The sequence below is a fragment of the Jaculus jaculus genome, chromosome 2 (genome assembly GCF_020740685.1).
Source record: "Jaculus jaculus isolate mJacJac1 chromosome 2, mJacJac1.mat.Y.cur, whole genome shotgun sequence".
NCBI lineage: Eukaryota > Metazoa > Chordata > Mammalia > Rodentia > Dipodidae > Jaculus > Jaculus jaculus.
Window position 1 is genome coordinate 70961652 of NC_059103.1, and position 23675 is coordinate 70985326.

At 35.8% G+C, this 23675-nt stretch overlaps 1 protein-coding gene across 4 annotated transcripts in view; it reads right to left on the reverse strand.

Moving 5' to 3' along the window:
• The window catches only part of Sntg1 (syntrophin gamma 1), a 922134-nt gene that overhangs the window by 12983 nt on the left and 885476 nt on the right, over positions 1-23675 (reverse strand). For all 4 annotated transcript variants that reach the window (XM_045143328.1, XM_045143330.1, XM_045143327.1 and 1 more), the window contains one exon: positions 12987-13097. In XM_045143328.1, coding sequence (XP_044999263.1) covers positions 12987-13097 — 111 coding nt within the window. The remainder of the gene's footprint in view (positions 1-12986; positions 13098-23675) is intronic.

Genomic DNA, 23675 nt, shown 5'->3' on the forward strand with positions numbered 1-23675 from the left:
AGCTAAATGTTATATATATATCACTTGTAATGTTTTAGACATATCACATGTTTAATGTTTTAGCTATATCACATGATATAGCTCCCACCTTCCTTGAACTTGTGACTCTCTTGTTTCAACCTCCCAAGAAGTACAAGGATGCCATCATACCTACTTTACTGCACATGAGTTCTTTCTATACCTTTTTTCCTCCATTAACCTGTTTCAATTTTGTGTATATGTACTATTTTATGTGCTTTTATTAAAATTCTTAATGTTTTTTTTCTTTTGGTATATATTATTTATTTTTAATAAGTTATTCTAGTAGACATTTATTTATTTATTTGAAATTATTGGTAATTCCTCCCTCTCTTTATCTGCTCATCTCTCAAATAAATAAATAAAATATTTAATTTTTAAAAAATAGGCTGAAGAGATGGCTTAATGGTCTAGGAATTTGCCTGCAAACCCCAAGGACCCAAGTTAGATTCCCCAGGACCCACTTAAGCTAGACAAACAAGGTAGTACATGCATCTGGAGTGGCTTGAGGCCCTTGTGTGCTGGTTTTCTCTCTCTCTGTCTTTCTGCCTCTCTTTCAAATATATAAATAAATAAAAATATAAAAGATTTATTCATCATATCAGCAACCTAATTTCAATAAAAAAACTTTCTCTAATATACCTTGTACCTTATGATTCTTTCCTTTGTGTTATCATTGTGGTATTTAGTAGAGTTTATTACAAGCTCTGATAGTATTATAGTTATTAATTCATACATGTATTTTTGAAATTATGACTTTAATATATAAAAAATACATTAGTATATATAATTATACAGTTACCTTCATCTGTGTCTTTTCATTTCATTCTTAAACATCTTTATTTTAGTGCATGCTTTCTAGGACAAATTCTCTTAGTTTTCTAATAAAGTTGTGGTTTAACTTCATATTTTTTTTTGTTTTGTTTTGTTTTTTCAAGGTAGGGTCTCACTCTAACCCAGGCTGACCTGGAATTCACTATGTAGTCTCAGGGCGGCCTCGAACTCACAGCGCTCTGCCTACCTCTGCCTCCCAAGTGCTGGGATTAAAGGCATGCACCACCATGCCTGGCCATATTCATTTTTAAAGGTCCATTGAACTGAACATATAACTCTTATTTGATAATGTTTTCTTTGGTTATTCTATTGCCTTCGGAGTTCCATGGTCTTTTGTGAGATGAGATGTGAACTGCTACTCTTGTTAATAATCCCTAGATGGTTCATTTTCCTAGATGCTTTCAAGTTTATCTTTGGGAATATTGATGGTTTAGCCAAACTGTCCTTAATTGTGTGTACTTAAACAATATGGAGTTCACTGAGGTCTTTGATGGGATAGGTTAAAGTTTGGCTGCAAATTGAGAAGTTTTGTGCTATTAAATTTTAAGTAGTAATTTTGTCACCCACTCTCTATTCTCTTGGAATTCCTATTTTGTGTAGGACAGCATGTTTGATCCTACCAGAAAATTTTCTGAGATATTATTTGTATATTTCTTTTTAACTTAATTTTTAGGTGTAATAATCTTAGTTGTCCTTTAGAAATCCATTATTGGTTTATCATAGGATTAAAAAATGGCAGTACTCTTTTAAATATAGAACTTTAATTTTTTTTGTTTTCTCTTTTTGTTTTGTTGAACACTATGATATATAAACATATAGTAATTTGACCATTTCTGCCCTTTAATCTACCCTACTACAGACTTCTAAAATTTATTTTTATATCTCCAATAATAGTCTTTTTTACTAAGGAATCGTAATTCTTTGGGTCTGGCATCCTGCAGACATTAAAATGTATTTGTAAAATGAAATTCAATGTTAAGTTTACCAGTTAGTTTCTTCAGGGAAGTTCCTATGAAGAGTTCATTTTCTTATGAAATTTGCTGAATTTTCTTTGTTCTGATTTTTTGAATGATATGAATGTAAAATTTGTCTAAAACTGGCAGTTCAAACAATGTTCTGGAAATGAGATCCTCATCCCTCTGAGTCAACTGCTATTTCCATTTGATTTCCATATATTGTTCTTATTTTTCATTGTCGTGCCTTCCTAGATTATTTGCACAAATCAGAGTGGTTGGTTGTCTCTGTCTTTTTAACTTGATGTTAAGCTAAAGATCAGAAATGTATTTCTGTCATTATTTGCAGCAATGTCTTCTAATAATTCTCACATTTTTGGTGCTCTGACTGATGATTTGGCATAGATTCTTGTTCCTTTCTTTCCCTGGGTCTTTTGATGGTCTGGTCCTGAGAGACTTATATCATCCTTCTTTGCCACATACCCCTGCATCTACTCACCTCCCACTTATCATCACTGGCACTGAGAATTGGGGAGCTATACTTGAATCAACTGCTGATGATTGCTTTGAGAAAATACCTAGGGTTATGATTTTTCTAATGGGTCTGATTCAAGTCCATTACAGGGATGTTTCCAGGAAGCATCCAGATAAGTCAAACAGTTGTGATTCTTCTGGTACAAGGCTCAAGGACCTCTGAACACAGTTTACACTCTTCACTGAGTTGTGTGCTATGCTATTGCTGAATTACTGTCCTTTTTCTGGGATCGGTAATTTAATACCACAGTGGAGTTATAAACAGAATTTTTTATAAGAAAACGATATGTGAAAATAAAATCTTGTTTTAATGATAAATAACTAAATAACTCATATTAGGATTTTATTTTCACATATTGTTTTCTTATAAAAATTCACTTTTTGTTTACATTATTTAAAATAAATGATCTATAGTTATTTTAAATATTCAATTAAATTCCAGAAATCTGAAAAAAACTGTTAACTTTGAATATTTTCTTACTGCTTTCGAGAGAAATAATAAATTCAAAAGCCGTTGTAGCCCCATTCCAGGAGTCTAACCCACATTTACTTTGATTTTTTTAAGACTTAAGGTACAATGATTTGCAATGTATATATGTGAACAAATATCAATGAATTCAAATTCCAGTGGTTGTGGATATAGGCCATATCCCAGACTACTCTGTTAATCCTTCCCTTTGCTTCTTTATAATATAGGCTCCTGAGGAAAATGGTCTGTACCTCTCTGATTCTGGTTCTGGTTATCAGTTTGTTATTTATTTGTTTTCCAAGTCTTTTGGTACTTTTAGAACATTGATGTAATTAAAATGTTTTATAATGTCGTCCTGCATTACTTTGTTAATAATGTAATTACAAATTATTGTTTGTTAATATCGGCCCCAGATGGCAAGACACTGGCTGACATTCTGTCTGCATTAATATCACACACCAGTATTTTTATTATTAATGCACACAGTATGTCAGCCAATGTCTTGCCATCTGGGGCCATGACTCTGAAAGAGCCATTACTGATAAAGTTAAGAAAAGAATAGGATAACTTCCAGTTAGATTTTGGCCAGGGAGGTCCCTGATGCCCCCAAAACATTACAGGCCATTGCCAAGGCCCCTGGTTTCCCACCAATAATAGATGGTAAGACCCTATTGCTGAAGACTGTACATACTTGGGCTACAAGGTTATTGAGAAATCCTGCTGGAACTGACCTGAAAATCTCCACCATGTACACCAGCTATCAGAAATCTGGGAAAAGCCACACTGCATGGAGTTCAGTGGGAAAGAGAAAAATCACCAGTGGAGATACTCAACAGTGGACACTGGAAACCTTAGATTTGACAGCCAGGCCAAATGAGCCAAAAGGTGCAACAGTGGCACATCTGTTATGGGGGAAACCAACTGCCCTCTAATTTGACTTGAGGCCCACTCCATGGGAGGGAATACATTCCTGATACTGAAAATGTACAACAGGGTTAGTCATGAGCCCTAGGGTGTAACATCTGCTGCTGTCTGGCTAAATGTATATACTATGCTCATCAAACTGCCCAGTAAGCACTTCTCTGAATGTTCATACCTATATATTAACACTACTCTCACTTTTGGCTAGAGAACCTTCTCTTTTCAGATGGCAGTGACCTTGGGATGGCTCAGAATGCATCATGGTGCCGAGAAGAAGTGACAGAGGAGTGCTCAGCACTGCACTATCTCTATCACACATGCCAAGTCTCAAGATCCTTTGCAGGAGAGGTGGTGGAAAGAATGTAAGAGCCAAAGGAAGGGTAGGACTCCTTACAACGTGCTTTTCCAGACACAAAATGACCTGGATATCCATGACCTCACAGTGCCTGACACTACCTACACAAGACCATCATAATAGGAGGAGAAGATCATGACATTAAAATAACAGAGAGACTGATTTAGAGAGGGAGGGGTTATGATGGAGAGTGTGGTTTCAAAGGGGAAAGTGGGGTGAGGGAGGGTATTACCATGGGATATTGTTTATAATCATAGAAGTTGTTAATCAAAAATAAATTAATTTATAAAAAAGAAAAAAAGACCATTTGAGCAATGGGAAGCCTGAGGTAAATGTTAATGTATTATGTAATGAAGCAAAGGTTCAGTATAATTCTATAATACTTATTTAATTAGTTGAGTATGCAAGCTACACACACACACACACACACACACACACACACACTCACTCACAAGAGTGATATCTATGTTTTGGTCCTAATTTATTTCCACTGGCTTCATTTTATTCTGCAGTAGGAAGCACTACCTACCAAGAGCAGATGTATTATGACATATACCAATAAGAAGAAGTCATTGCCCTTCCTTCTTGAATAGCATAAACTGCTGGGGATTTGAATTGGCATTAAGATCATAAGTATCTCCAGACAAGCTTTGTTTTAAAAAGAGTACAAAATTATGAAGCGCAGGATGGACCAATGGCAGAAAGACACTGAATTCTAAGTGGCCTACACCTGTGACTACTAGACTGCTTCATGTGTAAGACCAGGAGGACAAACTAGATTTATTTACTTACTAACAACTCTATTTCCAAGATACAAACTTCAGCATACGTAAATTTTCAGTGAGGATCTTGCTACACATTAATGAGTCTAATTATACAAAAAATTCCTGTCCCTGATGGTATATATTCAATACTTATATTTGAAGCACAGAACTACTTCTTCTAGAGCCAATCTTTATGGTAAGTACCTTTCTATAATTTACAATAAAAAAATGAAGATATGTAGATATTAGCTGGAAAACTGCATTTCTAGAAGTCAATCTTTAGTTTCTGCCTTGAGTTTTGCTAATACTTAATACATTTGAAAAGCCTCTTGTAGAATCAGAGCCTTGGAAACAGAAGCAAGTTTGCAGAGAAGCCTCCAGTGACAAATTTGATTTTTAAATGTTTTCAAACTCTGTAGTATTGTGGTAAATAGAAAGGTGAATCTAGTTTTATTTTCTTGTTTTGTACCACTCAAAAGGCCAATCCTGGACTCCTGGGCTCATAATTCAAGATTGGTATTCTGTATGGTAGCCTAGAAAACATTTTATCAGCATTTCTGTGGTGGTGATTTTAACAAATTTCCATTAATAAAATCATATAAATACTTTTAGAATGCTGCCAGTTTCAAAATCAGGACTGTGGCCATGATATATCAAAACATTTTAAAGCAAGATGCATACATATGAAGATATTAGAACTGCCACATGAAAATGTTTATGCTTAGTGCTGGAGGGATGGCTTAGCGGTTAAGGCATTTGCCTGCAAAGCCAAAGGATGCTGGTTTGATTCCCGAGGACCAACATTAGCCAGATGCACAAGGGGGCGCACACATCTGGAGTTCATTTGCAGTGGCTGGAGGCCCTGGTATACCCATTCTCTTTCTCTCTCTCCCTCTTTCTCTGTCAAATAAATAATTAATTAAAAATATGTATGCCTAGACAATTTACTTATGCACAGCTAATAACTCTACATATGTTGTGTTTGTATGACTATCATATGAAAACATCATATATATGGAACACTCTGAATTCTCAGTGGCAATAAAATGAGTTTTTTGTAAGTTGTCAAAAAATACAATATTGCTCGTGGTTTCTGCTGGAAACCATTCCTCTGTTCAACTAGTAAAGTCCTGAGAAGTTTAATGAGGCTTTAGAAAACAGATGGGAACTTTATTAAGCTTCTAAGTAATGATGTGAGAATTTATGAGTTCCTACTTTCAGAGAGAAAAAAAATGCATAGTAAGTTTTATATCATAGTATTACTTCCATAGAGCACAAAAGAACAACAAAACCACAAAAGAAACAAAAGTTCTCTCAACTTTAAAAACTCACACCACTTTCAAGTATTTCTGAAATTTTTCTAACAGCATTAAACACAATTCATATCTTTGAATCATATGATGCACACAGGAATTTGAGGAATTCATCTTCTCCAAGCAAATCACACTTCTTATATATCCTCCCCCCAAATTTTTATTCTAATGTATATTCTTTAGGAATGTATGTATGTATATCTTATTAATTAAAAGCATGTCCTATTAAAAGCCACACACAGATTATCATAAAAGGAATAATGAAAATATGAGGTTCACTCCTTTTCAAATGAAAAGAAACTACTGACCTCCATATTTAACCATAACCACATTTTTTTCTTCTTTCTTTCTTTCTTTTTTTTTTTTAGAGAGAGAGAATGGTGCACCAGGGCCTCTAGGGATTACAAATGAGTTTGACACATGGGTCACCTTGTATGGCTGGTTTTATGTGAGTACTAGGGAATTGAACTTGGGTCCCTTGGCTTTGCTGGCAAGTCTCTCAACCACTAAGCCATATCTCCAGCCCCAAATGGGAATTTTTGTTGTTGTTGTTTTTGAGGTAGGGCTTCAATCTAGGTCAGGCTGACCTGGAATTCACTATGTAGTCTCAGGGTAGCCTCATGGTAATCATCCTACCTTTGACTCCAAAGTGCTGGTATTAAAGGTGTGCACCACCACACCTGGCTATTAACCACATTTTGTAAAGCACATTTGTTGGTCTTAACATTCTTAATTTAATGTGAAAATTATCTTTATGCTCAACTCTTTTATTTTTACTGAATTTTAATTTCTTAAGAAAAAGCATTACCTCATAAATATCTTGATAATGCATACTAGTGTCTCAAGAGCTACCACTTTCTTTCCCTCCTTCTTTCTCTACCCTTTGCTTTCTGTTTGCTTCTTTGCCCTTATACAACATTGTAGCAAAGTAGGGAAGCTGATACCAGATATGCATGCCATGGTCTTGGACTTACCAGCCTCCAGAAACATACGTAAATAAATTCATGCTCATGATAAATTACTGAATGTCTGGTCAGCAACACAAAATCCTAAAACTTACATATCAAAATAACATCCTATAAGTTTTTGTAAATACATTGTGCTCCAGAATTTTCAAAGACTTGAAAATTACTATTTTAACTCTTTGCATTCTTGAATGCATGGGCACACATATTTATGATTGATAATAAAACTCTCTCAATTATCTTCCATTATTAATTACAACATTTTCATCTTGTTAGGAAAAATAATTATTTCTAAAAATCTCCATGCATATAGACAATACCATGATCATAATCTCCTCCCACACTTTCTCTTTTTCCTGTCTTCTATCCCCACTCCTCTGAATCCCTTCTTTCCTACTTCATTGTCTTTTTGTTGTTGTTTTTGTTTACCTCAATAGCTCAATGTGGTGGTGAAGATGAGAAACTGAAAAGAGAATTGTTCTAGTAAGTCAATTATTTTTTAGAAGCAAATATTTTTTAAGAGTGTCAATAGTAGTTGAAAAAATAAAATTCTACTTCCAGGATGAAGGAGTCATGCAATGTTTCCATTATTCTCCTAAAATACAATTTAGAAATAACCTATAAAATATGCATGTAGAAAACACAAGGATATTCACAAAGTAGAGAACAGTAGAGGCAGGCTAAGAAGTAAGAGCCTTCACTAAGGACAGATTCTCTTGGATTGTTCTTTAGTGCTATACAGCTTAAAAAAATAGAGTCTATGGAGCCAGGAGGATCAGTGGATGAAGTAACCAAATAAAACAAAGTACAAGAGAAGACAATATACTTATGCCCTGAAGGGAATATTATAGCAAGAGAGAAATCTCTGAAAGGATGCTTGTTCTTCATTAACCAAATGTCATACCCATTAAACCAAAAAAGCCTGTAGACCTCACTGGAATTCCCATCTCAAACACCTGCCATCATTCCTCCTGTTTAACTGAAATGATGTACTGTTTGGTAAATATTTTCTCCACTTCACTATTCTACTTACAGTAGGTAAAAATGGAATCAGCCCATATGTCATTAGCTGATGAATGGATTATAAAGTTGCAACACATAAACACTGTATAGTTCTAATTGTCTATGAAGTTTGTAGGAAAATGGATGTATCTGGAAAATATGTACTAAGTGAAGTAACTCAGGCTCAAAAAGACAAACACAGTGAGTTTTCTTTCATATATAGATCTTAGCTTCTAACGTTTAGATTGTTTGGCAAGTTGGAAAAAGATTCATATAGAAGTCTGGAAGATAACTCCAGGCGTGGAGGGTGGGTGAAGTGGGGAGGGTATAAGGAGGAAAGTAGGTAAGCAGAAGAACAAAATACAGGGATGAAATGATCTAAATGGATCTAAGTGGAGGCGTAGGAGATTAGGATAGGAACTTAGGGATATACAACATAATGACAGTACAAATAAATCATATAGAATTCTACTTCTTTTAGTTAATTAAAAATATAATGTGTGTGTAGGAGAGAGAGAGAGAGAAAAGTTAGATTGAAAAAAGTAAACTATTTGGCTGGAGAAGTCCCCACTCTGAGCCTTAGGTTGTTGCAGGCAAATTCCAGTGATAAGGATTGCTCTCTCCCTTGGTGAGCTGTTAGCTAGGGAGTCCCAATAAGATCCCAAAACAATACAGATTACTGTTTGTAAAACTGTCCACCTGAACTAAAGGATAAGATCCTATTGCTAAAGACCCCCCATGCTGTGGTCACAGCACATTGAGAAATCAAGCTGGAATGCTGGAATATTGCTAGGAGCCTCTTCTCTGCACTCTAGCGGCTGGAAGAGAAAAATTATCAACATTCTTTATAAGCACTGGGTCCTTTATGCTACACAGTCTACCTGCCAAGCAAGTGGTGCTCAGAGGCCCAATAATGCCACACAAGTAACAGAGTTATGCGCAGCTTTCTGACTGGACTTGAGGCCTATTCTGAGAAGGATATCATGCCTGGACTGAAAACTGAGTCAAAAGCTGATGTTTAGAAGGGCATTAGCCCCAAGGGGAAGCTTCCACTGTTCTTTGGCTACTTGGATACACTGAGCTCATCAATTTGCCTTAGAAATATGTATGTTTAAGCTCATTCATTAATACAATTCTCAATTGTGGTTATAGAAGCTCTCCTGTAAAGATGGTGGTGAATGCTCTCGGGAGACCCAAGATAGAGCAAGGTGATAAGAGGAGAAAGCCACGTGATTAAAACAGGATCATCTCTACTTTACCTGCCAGTGCTCAGAGAATGTTGCAGAGGTGGTGGTGGAAAGAATGTGATGCTAACTAGCCTGAGAAGCATCACTATGGAGATGACGTCAGACACTGAGCATACTTAAAAGTCAACAAAGCTGAAAATAAGGGGCTTTTTGAAGAACAACACTTAATAAGACAACTATACCAAGCTCTCAGAGGTCCGGGAAAAGTTACAAAAGAGGAAGTAAAATGAATGTAAGAAACATATGGTAGGGAGGAGAACTCTGGGGGACTGTTACCTGGACATAAACTGACTGGTATAGTGGCTGTCACTCCCATCCAAGACCTGCACAATTCTGGGTCCAGCAATACTTTGACATAGAGAACAAAGGAGAAGAAAAGAATGAGGCATCAGAACAGGACTACTTGGAAAGAGTAGGGTGTGCAATGGAATAGAGATGGGGAAGGGGGAAAGAGGGCAAAGGAATTGAGGTCAAACTACAGTGTGCTCCTGTGTTAAAATTCTCAATGTGCATATTGTAATAGGTGTTGGACATCCTCAGTCATCAAGAAAAGACAAAGCAAAACCAGTTTGAGATTTTATCTTACTCCACTAAGAATGGTCATCATCAAGAACATTAATGACAACAAATGCAAGTTCTGGGGAGAAGTATTATTCACTGTGTGTGGGAAAGTAAACTGGTATAACCACTATAGAAGTCAGTGTGGAGGTTTCTCAACAGGCTAAAAACTGAAGTACCATATGACCCTGCCACATCACTACTGTTTATTATATCCAAAGGACTTCATATCTTACCATAGAGATACATGCACATCCATGTTAACTGATACTATACTCACAATATCTAGAGCATAGGATCAACCTGGATGTTCATCAAAGGATGACTATATAATTAAAATATGTTCCAAATACATAATGGATTATTATTCACATGGAAAGAAAATAAATTTGTAGGAACATGGATATATTTAGAAAAAAGTTACACTAAGGGAGGTAACCAAGCCCAAGAATGATAAAAAAATATATATATATTATCTCTCATATGTGGATCCTAACTTTTAATGTTTGTATAGAAGTAAATAAGTGGTTGTGAGGGTGAATATAGTGTATAGATCAAGATTGGAGAGCATGAGAGGAACAAAAACTGATCAGGAAGGATGGAGAACAAAGGAAACATGTAGTATGAAATTAGAAAGATGGCTATATGGGGGCAACACAAGGGGACCGGGGAGTGAGAGTGAGAAAGGGAAAGAATGGAAATAAAAACACCTTTGAAATACAACACAATGAAAGCTAGTTCTTTGTGTGCTAATTAGACATTTTTTAAATGAAAAGATTCTCATTAGTTTTCTATACAAAGCAAATAACAATAATATTTGAGTGCTAAAAACAAAACATAAACCCATTCAATTAAAGAAGACTGACCTTAATCTTCTTCTATTTCTGTTTCTCACTTTTTTTAGAAGGATGCATATACTAAGGAGAGAATCAGCCTATCACACCTCAACAGGGCCCAAGGTGAAATCAAGAGTAATTGGGGAAATGAGTAAGAATGCTGCTTCCTTGGTAAAGCTGGAACCAGCACAAGGGTGGAGACAAACACAGAGAACACTCAACTCCTACCAAACCAGATATCCAGTGACACATAGGTTCCCAAGACCTCATCACTGAAGTAGACCTAAAACAAATCAAAAATGGCTCAGGGAAATTTGAGGAAGAGGGGTCGGAAAGAATGTCAAAGCTACATGTTGGATCATGTTACACAGAGACATTGCCTCCTACCCATAACTGATGGCTAACCCCACAATGCACTACCAATATTTCCCAATGAGGTGGGTCCCTGTGGAGGAGGGAGGACAGGGAGAAGGCTAACAATGGTACCAACTTGACTGAGTACAAAACTAATTAAAAAATATTGTTGAATTAAAAAAAAACATAAAAAATGCCTGTAAACATTAGTAATGATAACAAATAATTATTACTAGTTTAGTAACCAGTAACTAACAAAGTGACTATAAGTAGCTGTACAAACATCACACTTAGCTAATTTCTAAAATTTCAGTTAGTAGTAAATTTTACAATTCAGACATCAGAATAGTACCAACAGTACCAGCTAAATGTAAATGCTATAATGTTGTTGATAGCTGTGGCTAAAGTTCCCATAAACCAGAAAGAATATTAATGATGATGTGAAAATAATGTATTGGTGTATGTGATATGCTTTCAGAGTCTAAGAATTCTAAACAGAGATATTCTAATTAATTTTACCATAACAATGTAGTTTTGTAAATCATAGAATCAATTTAAAAAGAAGGATAAGTGCCTGGAAGAAAGCTCCATCAATGGCACCTGGGGAGAAAAAATACACACACACACACACACACACACATATATATAGAGAGAGAGAGAGAGGAAGAAGGCTAGTACAAAAGATGGCCACAATGGGGATGAGATCATGCTGAAAACATAAATTTGAAATAAAGAAAATTGTGATCCAAGTTCAGTAAAAGGAATGAATGAAATTATTAACATTTTTGTAACATGATAGGATATATATACAAGGCAATTTCATAGAAATACAATTTGGAGAGGTGTGTCAGAAAAGGAGGCAATGGCATGGAAACTCCAGCCAGAGTTTCTACTTTAACCAGCGTATTACCTTTGCAGGAACAGTCAAGGAAAATCCTATTACAAGCATAAACCAAAACTAGATTTTCCTAAAGATATTGAGACAAAAAGCTCAAGAGGAAGAAGAAAGCCTAGCCAGCTGTGTAGGGAAAAAAAAGGGATTGTCTTTTTAAAAAGAAAATTTCTGATATAAATACAAAGCAGCATTACAAGAGGATTTGTCCAGAATGACATGTAAGGCCATGCCCACAAAGGCATGAATGTCTAAATAACGCTTATTCACTTTTAATTTAATAACTAAAGAAGTGTACCAAGAATTGTGGCAATTTTCTTTCATAGAAGAAACTTGATATTGAAATTTTCTGTCTATAGAAGTAAATTTCATTTTGATATATGCTACTTCTTTATATTGTAATAATATTTTATTATCCTTCCAAATCCAAACACTGTTATTATCAATTTCATTGAAGGGTTATAGAAATAATTTACATTTTGAAAATTTGCATGTATATAAACTCATAAAATTAAAAGTAAACTTTCTGTTGTGTTAACATTTTTCAGAATAATAAAAATTGTATGAAGTAATATGAAATTACATTCATTAATTTAACTTCTTTGACACATAATTATACAGGGAAAATTGATATTTAATAATAGAATTTATAGTTAAAAGAGGAATAAGTTATAATAATGCAGTTCATCTTAAAAGTTATTTTTTAGAATATAAAACTACCCATTTTGTTTTGAGTATGCTGTTGCAGTGTTCCACAAATGCAGTTCACACAGATTTAAAACTACAAAAAGCAATTAGTTGAGAGTAATTTCTTAGGATAATGCCTTTCAATGAAAATCCTAAAGTGAATTTATTCTACTCACCATAAGAGTATTACCCTTATAAGCAGATAATAAATTTTGACTCTTTCATTCTTTAATGGCATTAAAAGTAATTAGAAGTTTATTATGTTATTAATTTCTTGTGTTTACCTTTGCTTCAATTTGTTTTGTATCTGGATTCTGAAACAAAAATTTGATTTTGCTCTTGCCATCATCTGAAGAGCCTTTAAGTTGAGAAAATTTATATCTCCAAAGCACAGCCTAAACAAGTAGAAAGAAAGATAGAGAGATACATGTAAGTAAATAATATTAAATTTTAATTTAAGCTAAGAAATAATAAGTATATCCTTTAAAATAATAAAAGTTAATTATTATAACAATATATCCTAGTATTGGCATATAAATTAAAATGTATTAATCAAAGATTATTATTCAATATATTATTTATTTCCCAGCAAAACTTTTGTACCCATGGAGGAGCTATTGCAGCTAATTTTGAATTAATACTTTTGTACCTTTCCCTTGAAGTTCTAACTAATAACTTCTAGCTATCTCATAATGTTATTATAACATGTTGAGGCAGTTCAGGTTCTAAAGGGCTCCCTAAATGAAAACTACAAATGCCTATAAGGAAATAAGTGTCCTGGAATCTTTGAAAAATGATCTGGCTCTTTTCCATCTCTTTTTCTTGAAAGGAGTCCTCACAGTCTCTACCTAGCTGGAAAACAAAAACAAAAACCAAAAAAACAGAAATGTCTACTCTTTCCTTATGTCTTCTTCCTAATGGAATACCCCCTTTTCTAGAAACTTGGAAAAGTGCCTGGCCACCTGGTATGAGTGCTAGATTGATTGGATCAGTCCCTATTCAGCAAATTCCCAAAAAATATGTCAATGAAACAAGTGGGCTTTCCCATTTCTAGGACTCCCCCTGTCTTACAGTAGACTCTTTTGTTTGATTTGTTGTTGGTGTTCTCTCCAGGGTGAACAGATATTTCTTTATGTCACACAGCAAAAGTCCTCTGCAAGCTATTGTTCTGGTTAATTCTCTGACAATTCCCTTAACCTTGCTAGTTCCAATAATGATATAAATTTTAAGGTCATACAGTGTCCCATACCACTGGACATTTAAAAAATATTTTAGTTTTCTTTATGTATTTGACAGAGAGAGAGGGAGTGAGAATGAGTATGCCAAGGACTCCAGCTGCTGCAAACGAACTCCAGATGCATGTGCCCCCTTGTGCATCTGGTTTACGTGGGTCCTGGGAATTGAACCTGCATCCTTTGGACTTTTAACATAAGGTGATCTGAAACCATGTTTTCAAACTTTACCTACATCAGAATAACCTGGAGGGCTTGATAAAATTACAATCTGAGGTCTTGATGCTAGAACTTTTGATGTCATAGTTGTGGAACATAGCCTAATAGTTTGGTTTTTAACAATCTCCTAGATGCTTCTGATGAAGTTTGCCCAGGGTTTATATGCACCATTTCATTTTTTTTAAAAAAAACTGGCACACCCACAATGCCTCATGTAGTTGTTTAAGCTATATACATTTTAGCTTGATCATGATAATGTATACTTTGCTTCTAGAAAAGTCCCTAACCTAGCATAATTTGACTTGAGATTTTTTTAATTTAAATGATAGTGTGAAATGATTTCATAGGATTTTAACCTTCCAGGGTACAGAGACTATGGTGAGATATTCAGTGAGTCACTGGCCAGTCAGAATTCAGCAGATTCTCAATTTGTATCGTATTGGGAAGCTATAAAGGTGGTGGTCATATGAATGTAAGTGGAAGAGTATCTGTGCAATCCTATAGCATAACAGTTTCCAAACTTGTAGCTGCAGAGATAGCTGAAAGAGTACAAATGCATAGCAAACAGTAATGAAGTGAATCTGTGATGGTTAAGTTCTGGTATTAACTTATCTGGTTAAGAATCCACAGGCATTCCTCTTGCCTGGGTCCCTGGGGTTGCTTCCAGAAAAGATTAACTTAAGGATGAGTTTTGTCCTCTTATGTGAGCCCTTCCTCAAGAGTGGGCACCCCTCCCAGTGGTGGGTTTTACCTAAGGAAGCTCTGAGGAGAAAGAGCTCACTTCTTCCCACAAGCTACTGGTGCTGCTGGCTGGTGAGGGACTACACTTACACGTACATCTTTGCTGGTGGGATAACTTTTGTTAACATTGGAACCAAGTTTCTTTAGTCTCACAACGCGGGGTTAAAACCAGCAGTTATCCAGGAAACCCCTAGGCCTGGATTGAGACTGCTGAGGTATTTAACCATGTGGACTGAGTAGACTCCTTGATTCTCAAGTCTGTAGACTGTTATTGTTGGACTGCCATAAGCTAATCCATTGAATTCATGTGCCACCATGTGCATCTGGCTTATGTGAGTACTGGGAAATCAAAGCTGGGTTCTTAGCCTCCCCAGGCAAGTGCCTTAACTGTTAAGCCTCCTCCTTGGCAGCCCCAACCTTCCTTTGTAATACAATTTATTTTATTGGTTCTGTTCTTCTAGTGAACCCTGAGCAATACAGGGGACTGTTTTTATATATTCACTTTTCCTACCTATTAAGCAGGTCATGTGTAGATACTAGTGTCAGCTACTGTGAGGTCATGAATACCATGATCACTTTATGTGTAGAAGATAGTTTTGCAAAGCATTTTGTTGACTCACATTCTTTCTGCCACCATTTTTGCAATGGTATTTGAGCCTTTGAGCCTGACAAATAATTCCTCACTTAGTGTTGAACACTCCACTGTGACTTCTCTTGTAAGTCTTAAATGTCTCCAATGATCATCACCATAAAAGGGAAGCTTTTCCACTCAAAAGTGTAAGTAACATTAATATATAAGTGTAAAGATAAGTAATTAGAGGAAAAATTTGTGGGTATAATATATCCATTTAATCAACAACAGTAGCAGTTTCCACTTTAGGGCTTCTGACTTCCCCAGTGTTAGGCTTTGGATTATGTTTGCAGTAACAGGAAGGAATTCCCTCCTACGGAGTGGACCTTAAATCCAATCAGAGACACTTCATTTCCCCCATAAGAGACATACCCCCATTGTACAAATTTGTACATTTGGCCTTGCTGGACATCTGTAAAACTTTCAGGGTCCACTGCTGGTAAAGACCACTGATGACTTTTCTTCCTCATAGGTCCTGCATAGGTCTTTCCCGTATCCTGGTATCTAGCTAGTCAAAAAAGAGGAGGCTTCAAGCTCAAATCCAGTTGGATTTCTCAGTGACCTGCAGCCCAGGTATAGAGTCTTCAGTAATACGGTTTATCCATGTATTTCTTAACCACAAGACTTGACACTAGATTGTAATATTTGGGAGACACCAGGGACTTTCCTGACCAACAATTTGTTGAAAGATATTTGACTAAATTTTTCTTGCAACAATCTATGAAGCCCATTTTTTTTTAAAAGAAAGAATTGGCATCACAGAGCCTAAGCCACTGTAATCCAACTCCAGATGTTTGTGCTACATAGTGCGCATGTGTAAACTGTCCTTGTGCTTGTCTTACCTTTCTGCATCTGGCTAATGTGGGATCTGGAGAGTAGAACGTGGGTCCTTAGGCTTCATAGGCAAGTGCATTAACTACTGAGCCATCTCTCTAGCCCTGAAGCCCATTTTATTAAAAATAAAAATCTTTTCTACAAGTCCTTAAGTTTGAGTAATAGACATATTCCAACATTGAAACAAGTTTAGGTGGCTTATAATCTACATAAAAGCAGAGCATTAGATGAAATAAAATACATGAAAATAACTTGAAGATATAAGAAAAAAGGTGAGCATGCATGTATTATTTAAAATAAATACCATGATGTCTTATTAACAAGGCCATATGTAAACGGAATGTATATTTTTAGATTAGCAGACTAATTGAGAAGATAATCAGAGTTTCTATATAGCTGAAACTCTATTTGCTCTATAATGAAATTCTCCTATAAATTGTCAAAGTTAATGAACCAACATCCACATAATTTACTAGAGTCCATCATGTATTAAGATTAGTTTTTACATCATGCTCCTTTCTGATGCAGCTCCACACTGCATTCACTCACTGCATGTAGGCTGGCTCTCCTTGGCTATGACATCTCAGTTCCTATTCACATTTCCCTTGACAACTTTTCTGGAATAAGGGCTAGGTTTTTTCATGGGCTGCATGGGCTAAATGTTTTGCTGCAATTAAATTGGACCCCACATCTTTGTTGACAGTTCCTTTCAAGGCATGGTAAGGAAGTTGTAGAGAGTTTTTTTTTTACAAAACTAATTGAGTGATCTTAACACAATTTAGAATTCATGCTATTTAAGCACACATCAGTAAGTCCCTGAATTCCATGTTTATTACTTTATTATTCAAATATTTATGTAAGAACCATAAAAGTAAGTGAAAATTTCTTATATGTAAAATGCCTATGCAGAAATTTACCTATATAGGTAATTTTCTACCTAGGTAATGCACATATAAAAAAATTACATATGATCATAGTAAACATATTTACTTTTTTATTTTAAATCATTTAAAATTAATAGTACAAAAATAAAAAAGAGCATTTTCATTCTATTTTAGTATGGTAGAGTATAAATCTTGTAAAATTTAACATTGTGAAGTGTCTAATTCAGAGGCATTAGGAAGATTCACAGTGAGTAATGATCACAACCAACCATTCCCGAATATTTTCATCACCTGAATGACTGTTCAAATTCATCATTGCATTGTGTTAGTTGCCACCCAATTACCCATAGTAGGACAGGCCTTTTGTTGATGCAGCTACCATTGAGCCACTCGTGCTTCTGTAAGTAATCCCTCACCAATATTGTCTTCCTTTTCCACAGTCACAGGCACTTTGCAGGCTACTTTTTTTTTTTTAAATACATGAATTTGCCAATTTTAGGAATTTAAAAATAGCCATTCAGTTTTGTCTATATTATTTTAATATTAGAATATTTTAAGATCCATCCATATATAGCATATATCAGCATGTCCTTCTTTTTGTTTTTGAGAGAGGGTATCATACATAGCTAAGTTTGGCCTTAAGCTCACGAGCTTCCTGCCAGCCTGTAAAATGCTGAAATATCAAGTGTCTGTGTATGCCATTAATGTATTTTAAAGTAAAATAGCATTCCATCACATCTAAACATGTATCAGAAAAAAGTTAACATCAGAGACTCAATCCATACTTGTAAAGTAATGCCATAGCAGTAGTACTTACAATGAACAAAAGCTGTAACCAACTGTTATTTTGTTTATGGTCTAGATGTGGAGTTGCTGGTTCATATGGTAATATGTGTTTTACTTTCTGTAGTTCAGTTTTTAGCTGAAGGTCTTTGATAGTCTTTGAAACGATATTTGTATAGGGGAAAATATGAATCCAATTTCATTCTGTTGGTAGATGCCCAGTTTTGCTAGCACTAGTTGTCAAATAAACTCTTAACTCCACTGAATATTTTGGCTTGTTTTTCAAATATTAGGTGGCCACAGTAGTGTGAATTTATTTCTGGGTACTCTGTTCTGTTCCATTAGTCTACACCTCTGTTTTGGTGTCTGTTCTATGCTGTCCATATCAATAATTTGAGATTGGATATTATGATATGTCCATCTGTGCTCTTTATCATTAGGCTTTCTCTATTTTTAATATTTGGGACTTCCATAGGAATTCCTAGAATTGTTTTTCTAGCTTGGTAAGGAGTATCATTGAAATTTTATGAGAATTATATTGAATCTATATACTATTGTGGGTAGCATAGCCATTTTCATGATGTTAATTCTGCCAATGCAGGAACATGGCAGGTCTTTCCATTGTGCATAATAGTTCTCAATTTTATTCTGATGTCTTGAAAAGTTTTCATGTTAGAACTATTTTGTACTTTTGGTTAAGTTTATTCCTGGGTATTTAATTCCTGGGACAACTATAATGAGTAGAATAGTTTCAATTTTCTTTCTCTGCAAATTCTTTATTGGTGTATATGAAAGCTACTGAAGTTTGTGTGTTAATTTTGTGTCCTACAACTTTACTGAAAGTATTTATTAATTCTAGCAGATAATTTGTATATATTATGTTGGGTCTTTAAATATATAATCATCATCTGCAAACAAGGATGGTTTGACTTATTCCTTCTTTTTTTTTTTTTTCTTTCTCTTTTTATGTCTTGTTGCTCAGGCTAGGACTTTGAGCACAATATTGTCTTGTTCCTATCTTTAGAAGAAATGATCTCAGTTTTGTCCATTAAATATAATGTTGGCCATCAGTTTGTTATATATGGCCTTTATTATTTTGGGGTATTTTAAATTGATTCCAAATTTTTCCAAGACTTTTATCAGGAAGGAATGTTGGGCTATGTAAAATGCCTTTTCTACATCAATTGGGATGATCATATGATTTATATCTTTGAGTTTATTGCTGTATTATATTTATGGATTTGCATATGTTGAATTAGCTTTAATTCCTAGAATAAATCCAACTTGGTCAGATGAATAATCACAATAATATGTTCTTAAATATGTTTTGGACTAATCTTAAGAAATTTGGCATCTATGTTTATCAGAGAAATTGGCCTAGAGTTTTCTATTTTGCTGTGTCTTTATCCAGTTTGTGGGTCAGAGTAATGCTGGCTTAGAATGATTTGGGAATGTTCCTTTTCATTCAACAAAGTAGAACATTTTGAGAAGAAGTGGTATTAGATAGACCTTGAAATTTTGATTGAATTTTCTAGTGAATTTATCAGGTTCCGGGCTTTGCATTATGAAGAAGGTATTAAATACAGCTTCAATTCCATTGCTTATAATACATCTATTTAAATTATTGATGTGCTCCATTTTTAACTTTAGGAGGTTAAATATATTTAGAAATGTTCCTGTGTTTTCTAGTTTTGTTGGAATGTAAGTTTTCCAAGTATTCTCTAATGGTGTTTTGGATTTCAGTGGGGTCTGCTGTAACTATTCCCCTTCAGTGTCTAAATTCATTAGTTTCTAAAAATTCTTAAATATCCCTGTTGATTTCTTAAATAACGCATTGTTCACTGGAAAATGTGTTGTTCAATTTCAAAGAATTTTTTTAGGTCTCTTGTTTTCTTTCTTCTGGTTAATTTCTCATTTTATTCCACTGTTATCTGACAGGAGACAAGGTATTGTGCATGCAAGGAATTAGCCATCCAAAGTATTCCCCATTCAAGGTATTATGCATAAAAGGCAATCCCAGTAGCTCAGGAACTTAAACAATGACTCAACCATTAGGATCTCATGAAGCTGAAAAGTTTCTTCACAGACAAACATATAATAAGCAGAGCCAATAGATTACCCACAGAATGGGAGAATTTTTTTGCTGGCTATATAACTGACAGAGGCCTAATTTCTAGACTCTACAAAGAACTCAGAAAGCTAAACAATAAAAAGTCAAACAACCCATTCACAAAATGAGGCAAAGAAGTGGACAGGGAGTTCTAAGAAGAAATACAAATGGCAAATACACACTTAAGAAAATGTTCATCACCCTTAATCATCAGGAAAATGCAAATTAAAACAACTATAAGATTACATCTTACCCTAGTAAGGATAGAAACATTAAAAAAATAAAATGGAAACAAGTGCTGGCAAGTATGTGGAGGAATAGGCCCCCTCATTCACTGTTGGTGGGAATGTAAGACAGAACGACCACTATGGAAAACAATATGGAGCCTCCCAAAAGGGTTGACTATCGAGTTCCCAACAGATCTAGTTATTCCCTTACTAATAACAGCTCCATGCCTCAATTCAGAGAGATCTTTGCAACCATGTTTATAGCTGCTTGTTGCAGTCCGGTGAATGCATTGTATTTTACATCATCTATGGACATCACCCCCTGGCAAACATAAGATGGACCACAGCAACAGAAGGGTGTGCCAAACACTGGCATGGGGAAACTGGCTATAAAGCCCATAAGCCCGCCCCCAACAACACACTCCCTCCAGGAGGCATTAATTCCCAAATCTCCATCAGCTGGGGAGCTAGCATTCGCAACACCTAAGTTTATGGGGGACACCTGAATCAAACCACCACACTGCTCAGCTCATAATAGCTAAGAGCTGGAATTAACCCAGATGTCCATCATTAGATGAATGGACAACCAACATGTGGGATACCTACATGATGGAATTCTACACATCAGTAAGGAAAAATGACACAATGAAATTTGAGGAAAAATGGTTGAACGTGGAGCACATCAATCCCAGCGAACTCACCCAATCACAGAAAGATAATTGTCACATGGTCTCACTCAATCTGTGGTTCCTAATATGAATCTGTCCAAGATGTTAACATACCTAATAAGCGTCATGAGGATCAGACAATAAGGAGGGTGGTGTGGGAGAGCAGGTAAGGGTGGGCATGGGAGACACAAAACTGGACCCAAATGGCAATGGTATCATAAAATTCTACACCCTAAATGACAAACTAAATGGTTGGACCTGCATCAGCTCCTCTGAGGGAACTCCTAATTCACAAGGCCCTGTAGAGGGTATGATAAAGACTAACCTTAATCTTTCTCTTTCTCTCCCTCTTCTCTCTATCTCTTTTATATTGCCTATCTTTTATTTCCTTCTTTTCCTTGGTGCTGACCTGTAACTCCCAATACTAGCATGTGGCTAACATCGACAATGCACTGTTGATCAGAAAGACCTAAAAGGTTTCCCAAAAGAAGACAGACACTTGATGACCCACCAAAGGTTAAGTGGTAAGACCTAACAGCTGAAGACACTGTAGGCTGTTGGTACAGAACATGGAGTGACCTGGCTGGAATCTGGAAGGGAGTCAGTTTCCAGACAGTTAACATGTCTAGTGACAGAAGGTGCTACATGAGCAATTGGGGGAAAATGACCAACATCTGTCCAAGCAACACATGGTCTAAGCTACTCAGCAGCAAACAATCTGACATGATGCTCACAGAAGTTCAATAGTGGCACACAGCTATGGTGGGTAACCAACTGCTGTTGATTTGCCTAACTGATCCACTCAGTGGAACAGAATCCATAGGTGGAGCTGGGAATCACATCAGTACCATATCCAAAAATGAGCCTACTCTGCATTATTAAGCTCCCACCAATTGTGGGCTACACAGGGCTCCCACCTATTAAATTCTCTCTAAAAATAACAATGGTTATCCCACATATCTGGTGCTGAGTTCACTCTCCATTGGAGAATATGCTTAACTTTTTTAGATGGATGCATGCCCTGAGGAGAGAATCATCCCATCACACCTCAACAGGGCCCAAGGTGAAATCTAGAGTAATTGGGTAAATAAGCACGAGTGCTGCTTTCTTGGTGAACTTGGTACCAGCACAAGGATGCAGGAGATAGAAACAGAGAACACTCAATTCCTATCAAACCAGATATGCAGAGACACAGAGGCTCCCAAGAGTCATCACTGAAGTAGACCTAAAAAGAACCCAACATGGCTCATAGAAATTTGTGGAAGAGGGGGCAGAAATATTATTAGAGCCACGAGTTGTCTCATTATCCACAGAGACATTGTCTCTTTCCCATAACTAATGGCTAATCTCATAATGCACGAACCATGTTCCCTGCAGAGGGGAAAGGACAGGGAAGGGGCTAACAATGGTACCAACATAAGTGTATACACACTGTGTACATAACCAATTTAAAAAAATGTTCGACATCCTTAGCAATCAGGGAAATGTGAATTAAAAGCACTTTAGAACCTCATCTCTAAATAGGATGGCTATCATCAAGACAAATATTAAGAAGTAATGTTGATAAGGCTATAGGAAGAAAACACTTTTTCACCGTTTGTGAGAGTGTAAACTGGTACATCCCTTATCCAAATCAGTGTGAAGGTCTCTCATTCTAATAGTTAATCTCTGATTGTCAACTTGATGGGATTTAGAATTTTTCATGGAAACAAATTGCTTATTATGTCAGTGAGGCATTTTCCAGATTAGATTATTTGAGGTGGAAGATCCATCCTACATGTGGGTGGGGCCATCTGATGGGCTGATTTCCTGGGCTGCATTTAAAGAAGAAAGGCAGCTGAGAATTGTTAACTATATCCTTCCAGCTACTATGATGATGTTACTTTGATTTCCTGCTCTTCTCTCTCTCTTCTCTCTTCTCTCTCTCTCTCTCTCTCTCTCTCTCTCTCTCTCTCTCTCTGCCTTACCAGATACAGGTGGAAAGAGACAGATACCAGTTGATGTGAAAAGATTAAAAAAAAAAAAAGTCCCTGGAGTAAAATGATTGCAACAGCTGTGTGGGACCACACACTCTTTCCTCTACATCTGGGATCTACTTGCTGTGGGCATATGACAACACCAATGTGTCTTTTTCTATAACTTAGCTTGTCAAAATCGTTATTTATTGCCACGGGTTATCTCTAGCAGCCCTAACAAATATTAGCCAATCATCCTCACTTGCCAATTAAAGACACAAGAAATTAGAAAGAAAGAAAGAAAGAAAGAAAGAAAGAAAGAAAGAAAGAAAGAAAGAAAGAAAGAAAGAAAGAAAGAAAGAAATAAGCAATCCCCATGCAGGGCATTACCCATGCAAGCTTTTACACACATAAGTTATTACCAACAGAAGGCATTAATGCCAAATGTAGCATCATGAAACTTTTCTCCCATATTTTTGTTTGTAAGCTTTGCAATTTTAATTCTTTACTTATATTCTTGATCAATTTTAAGAAGTCTGACCTCTTTTTTGTATGTAGAAATCCACTTTTATTAGCTTGAAAATACAAATTATATAGTTAAAAAAATTTGGACACATGAACCTTGAGGAGATGGATAATACTGCAATTTTAAGAAGTCTGACCTCTTTTTTGTATGTAGAAATCCACTT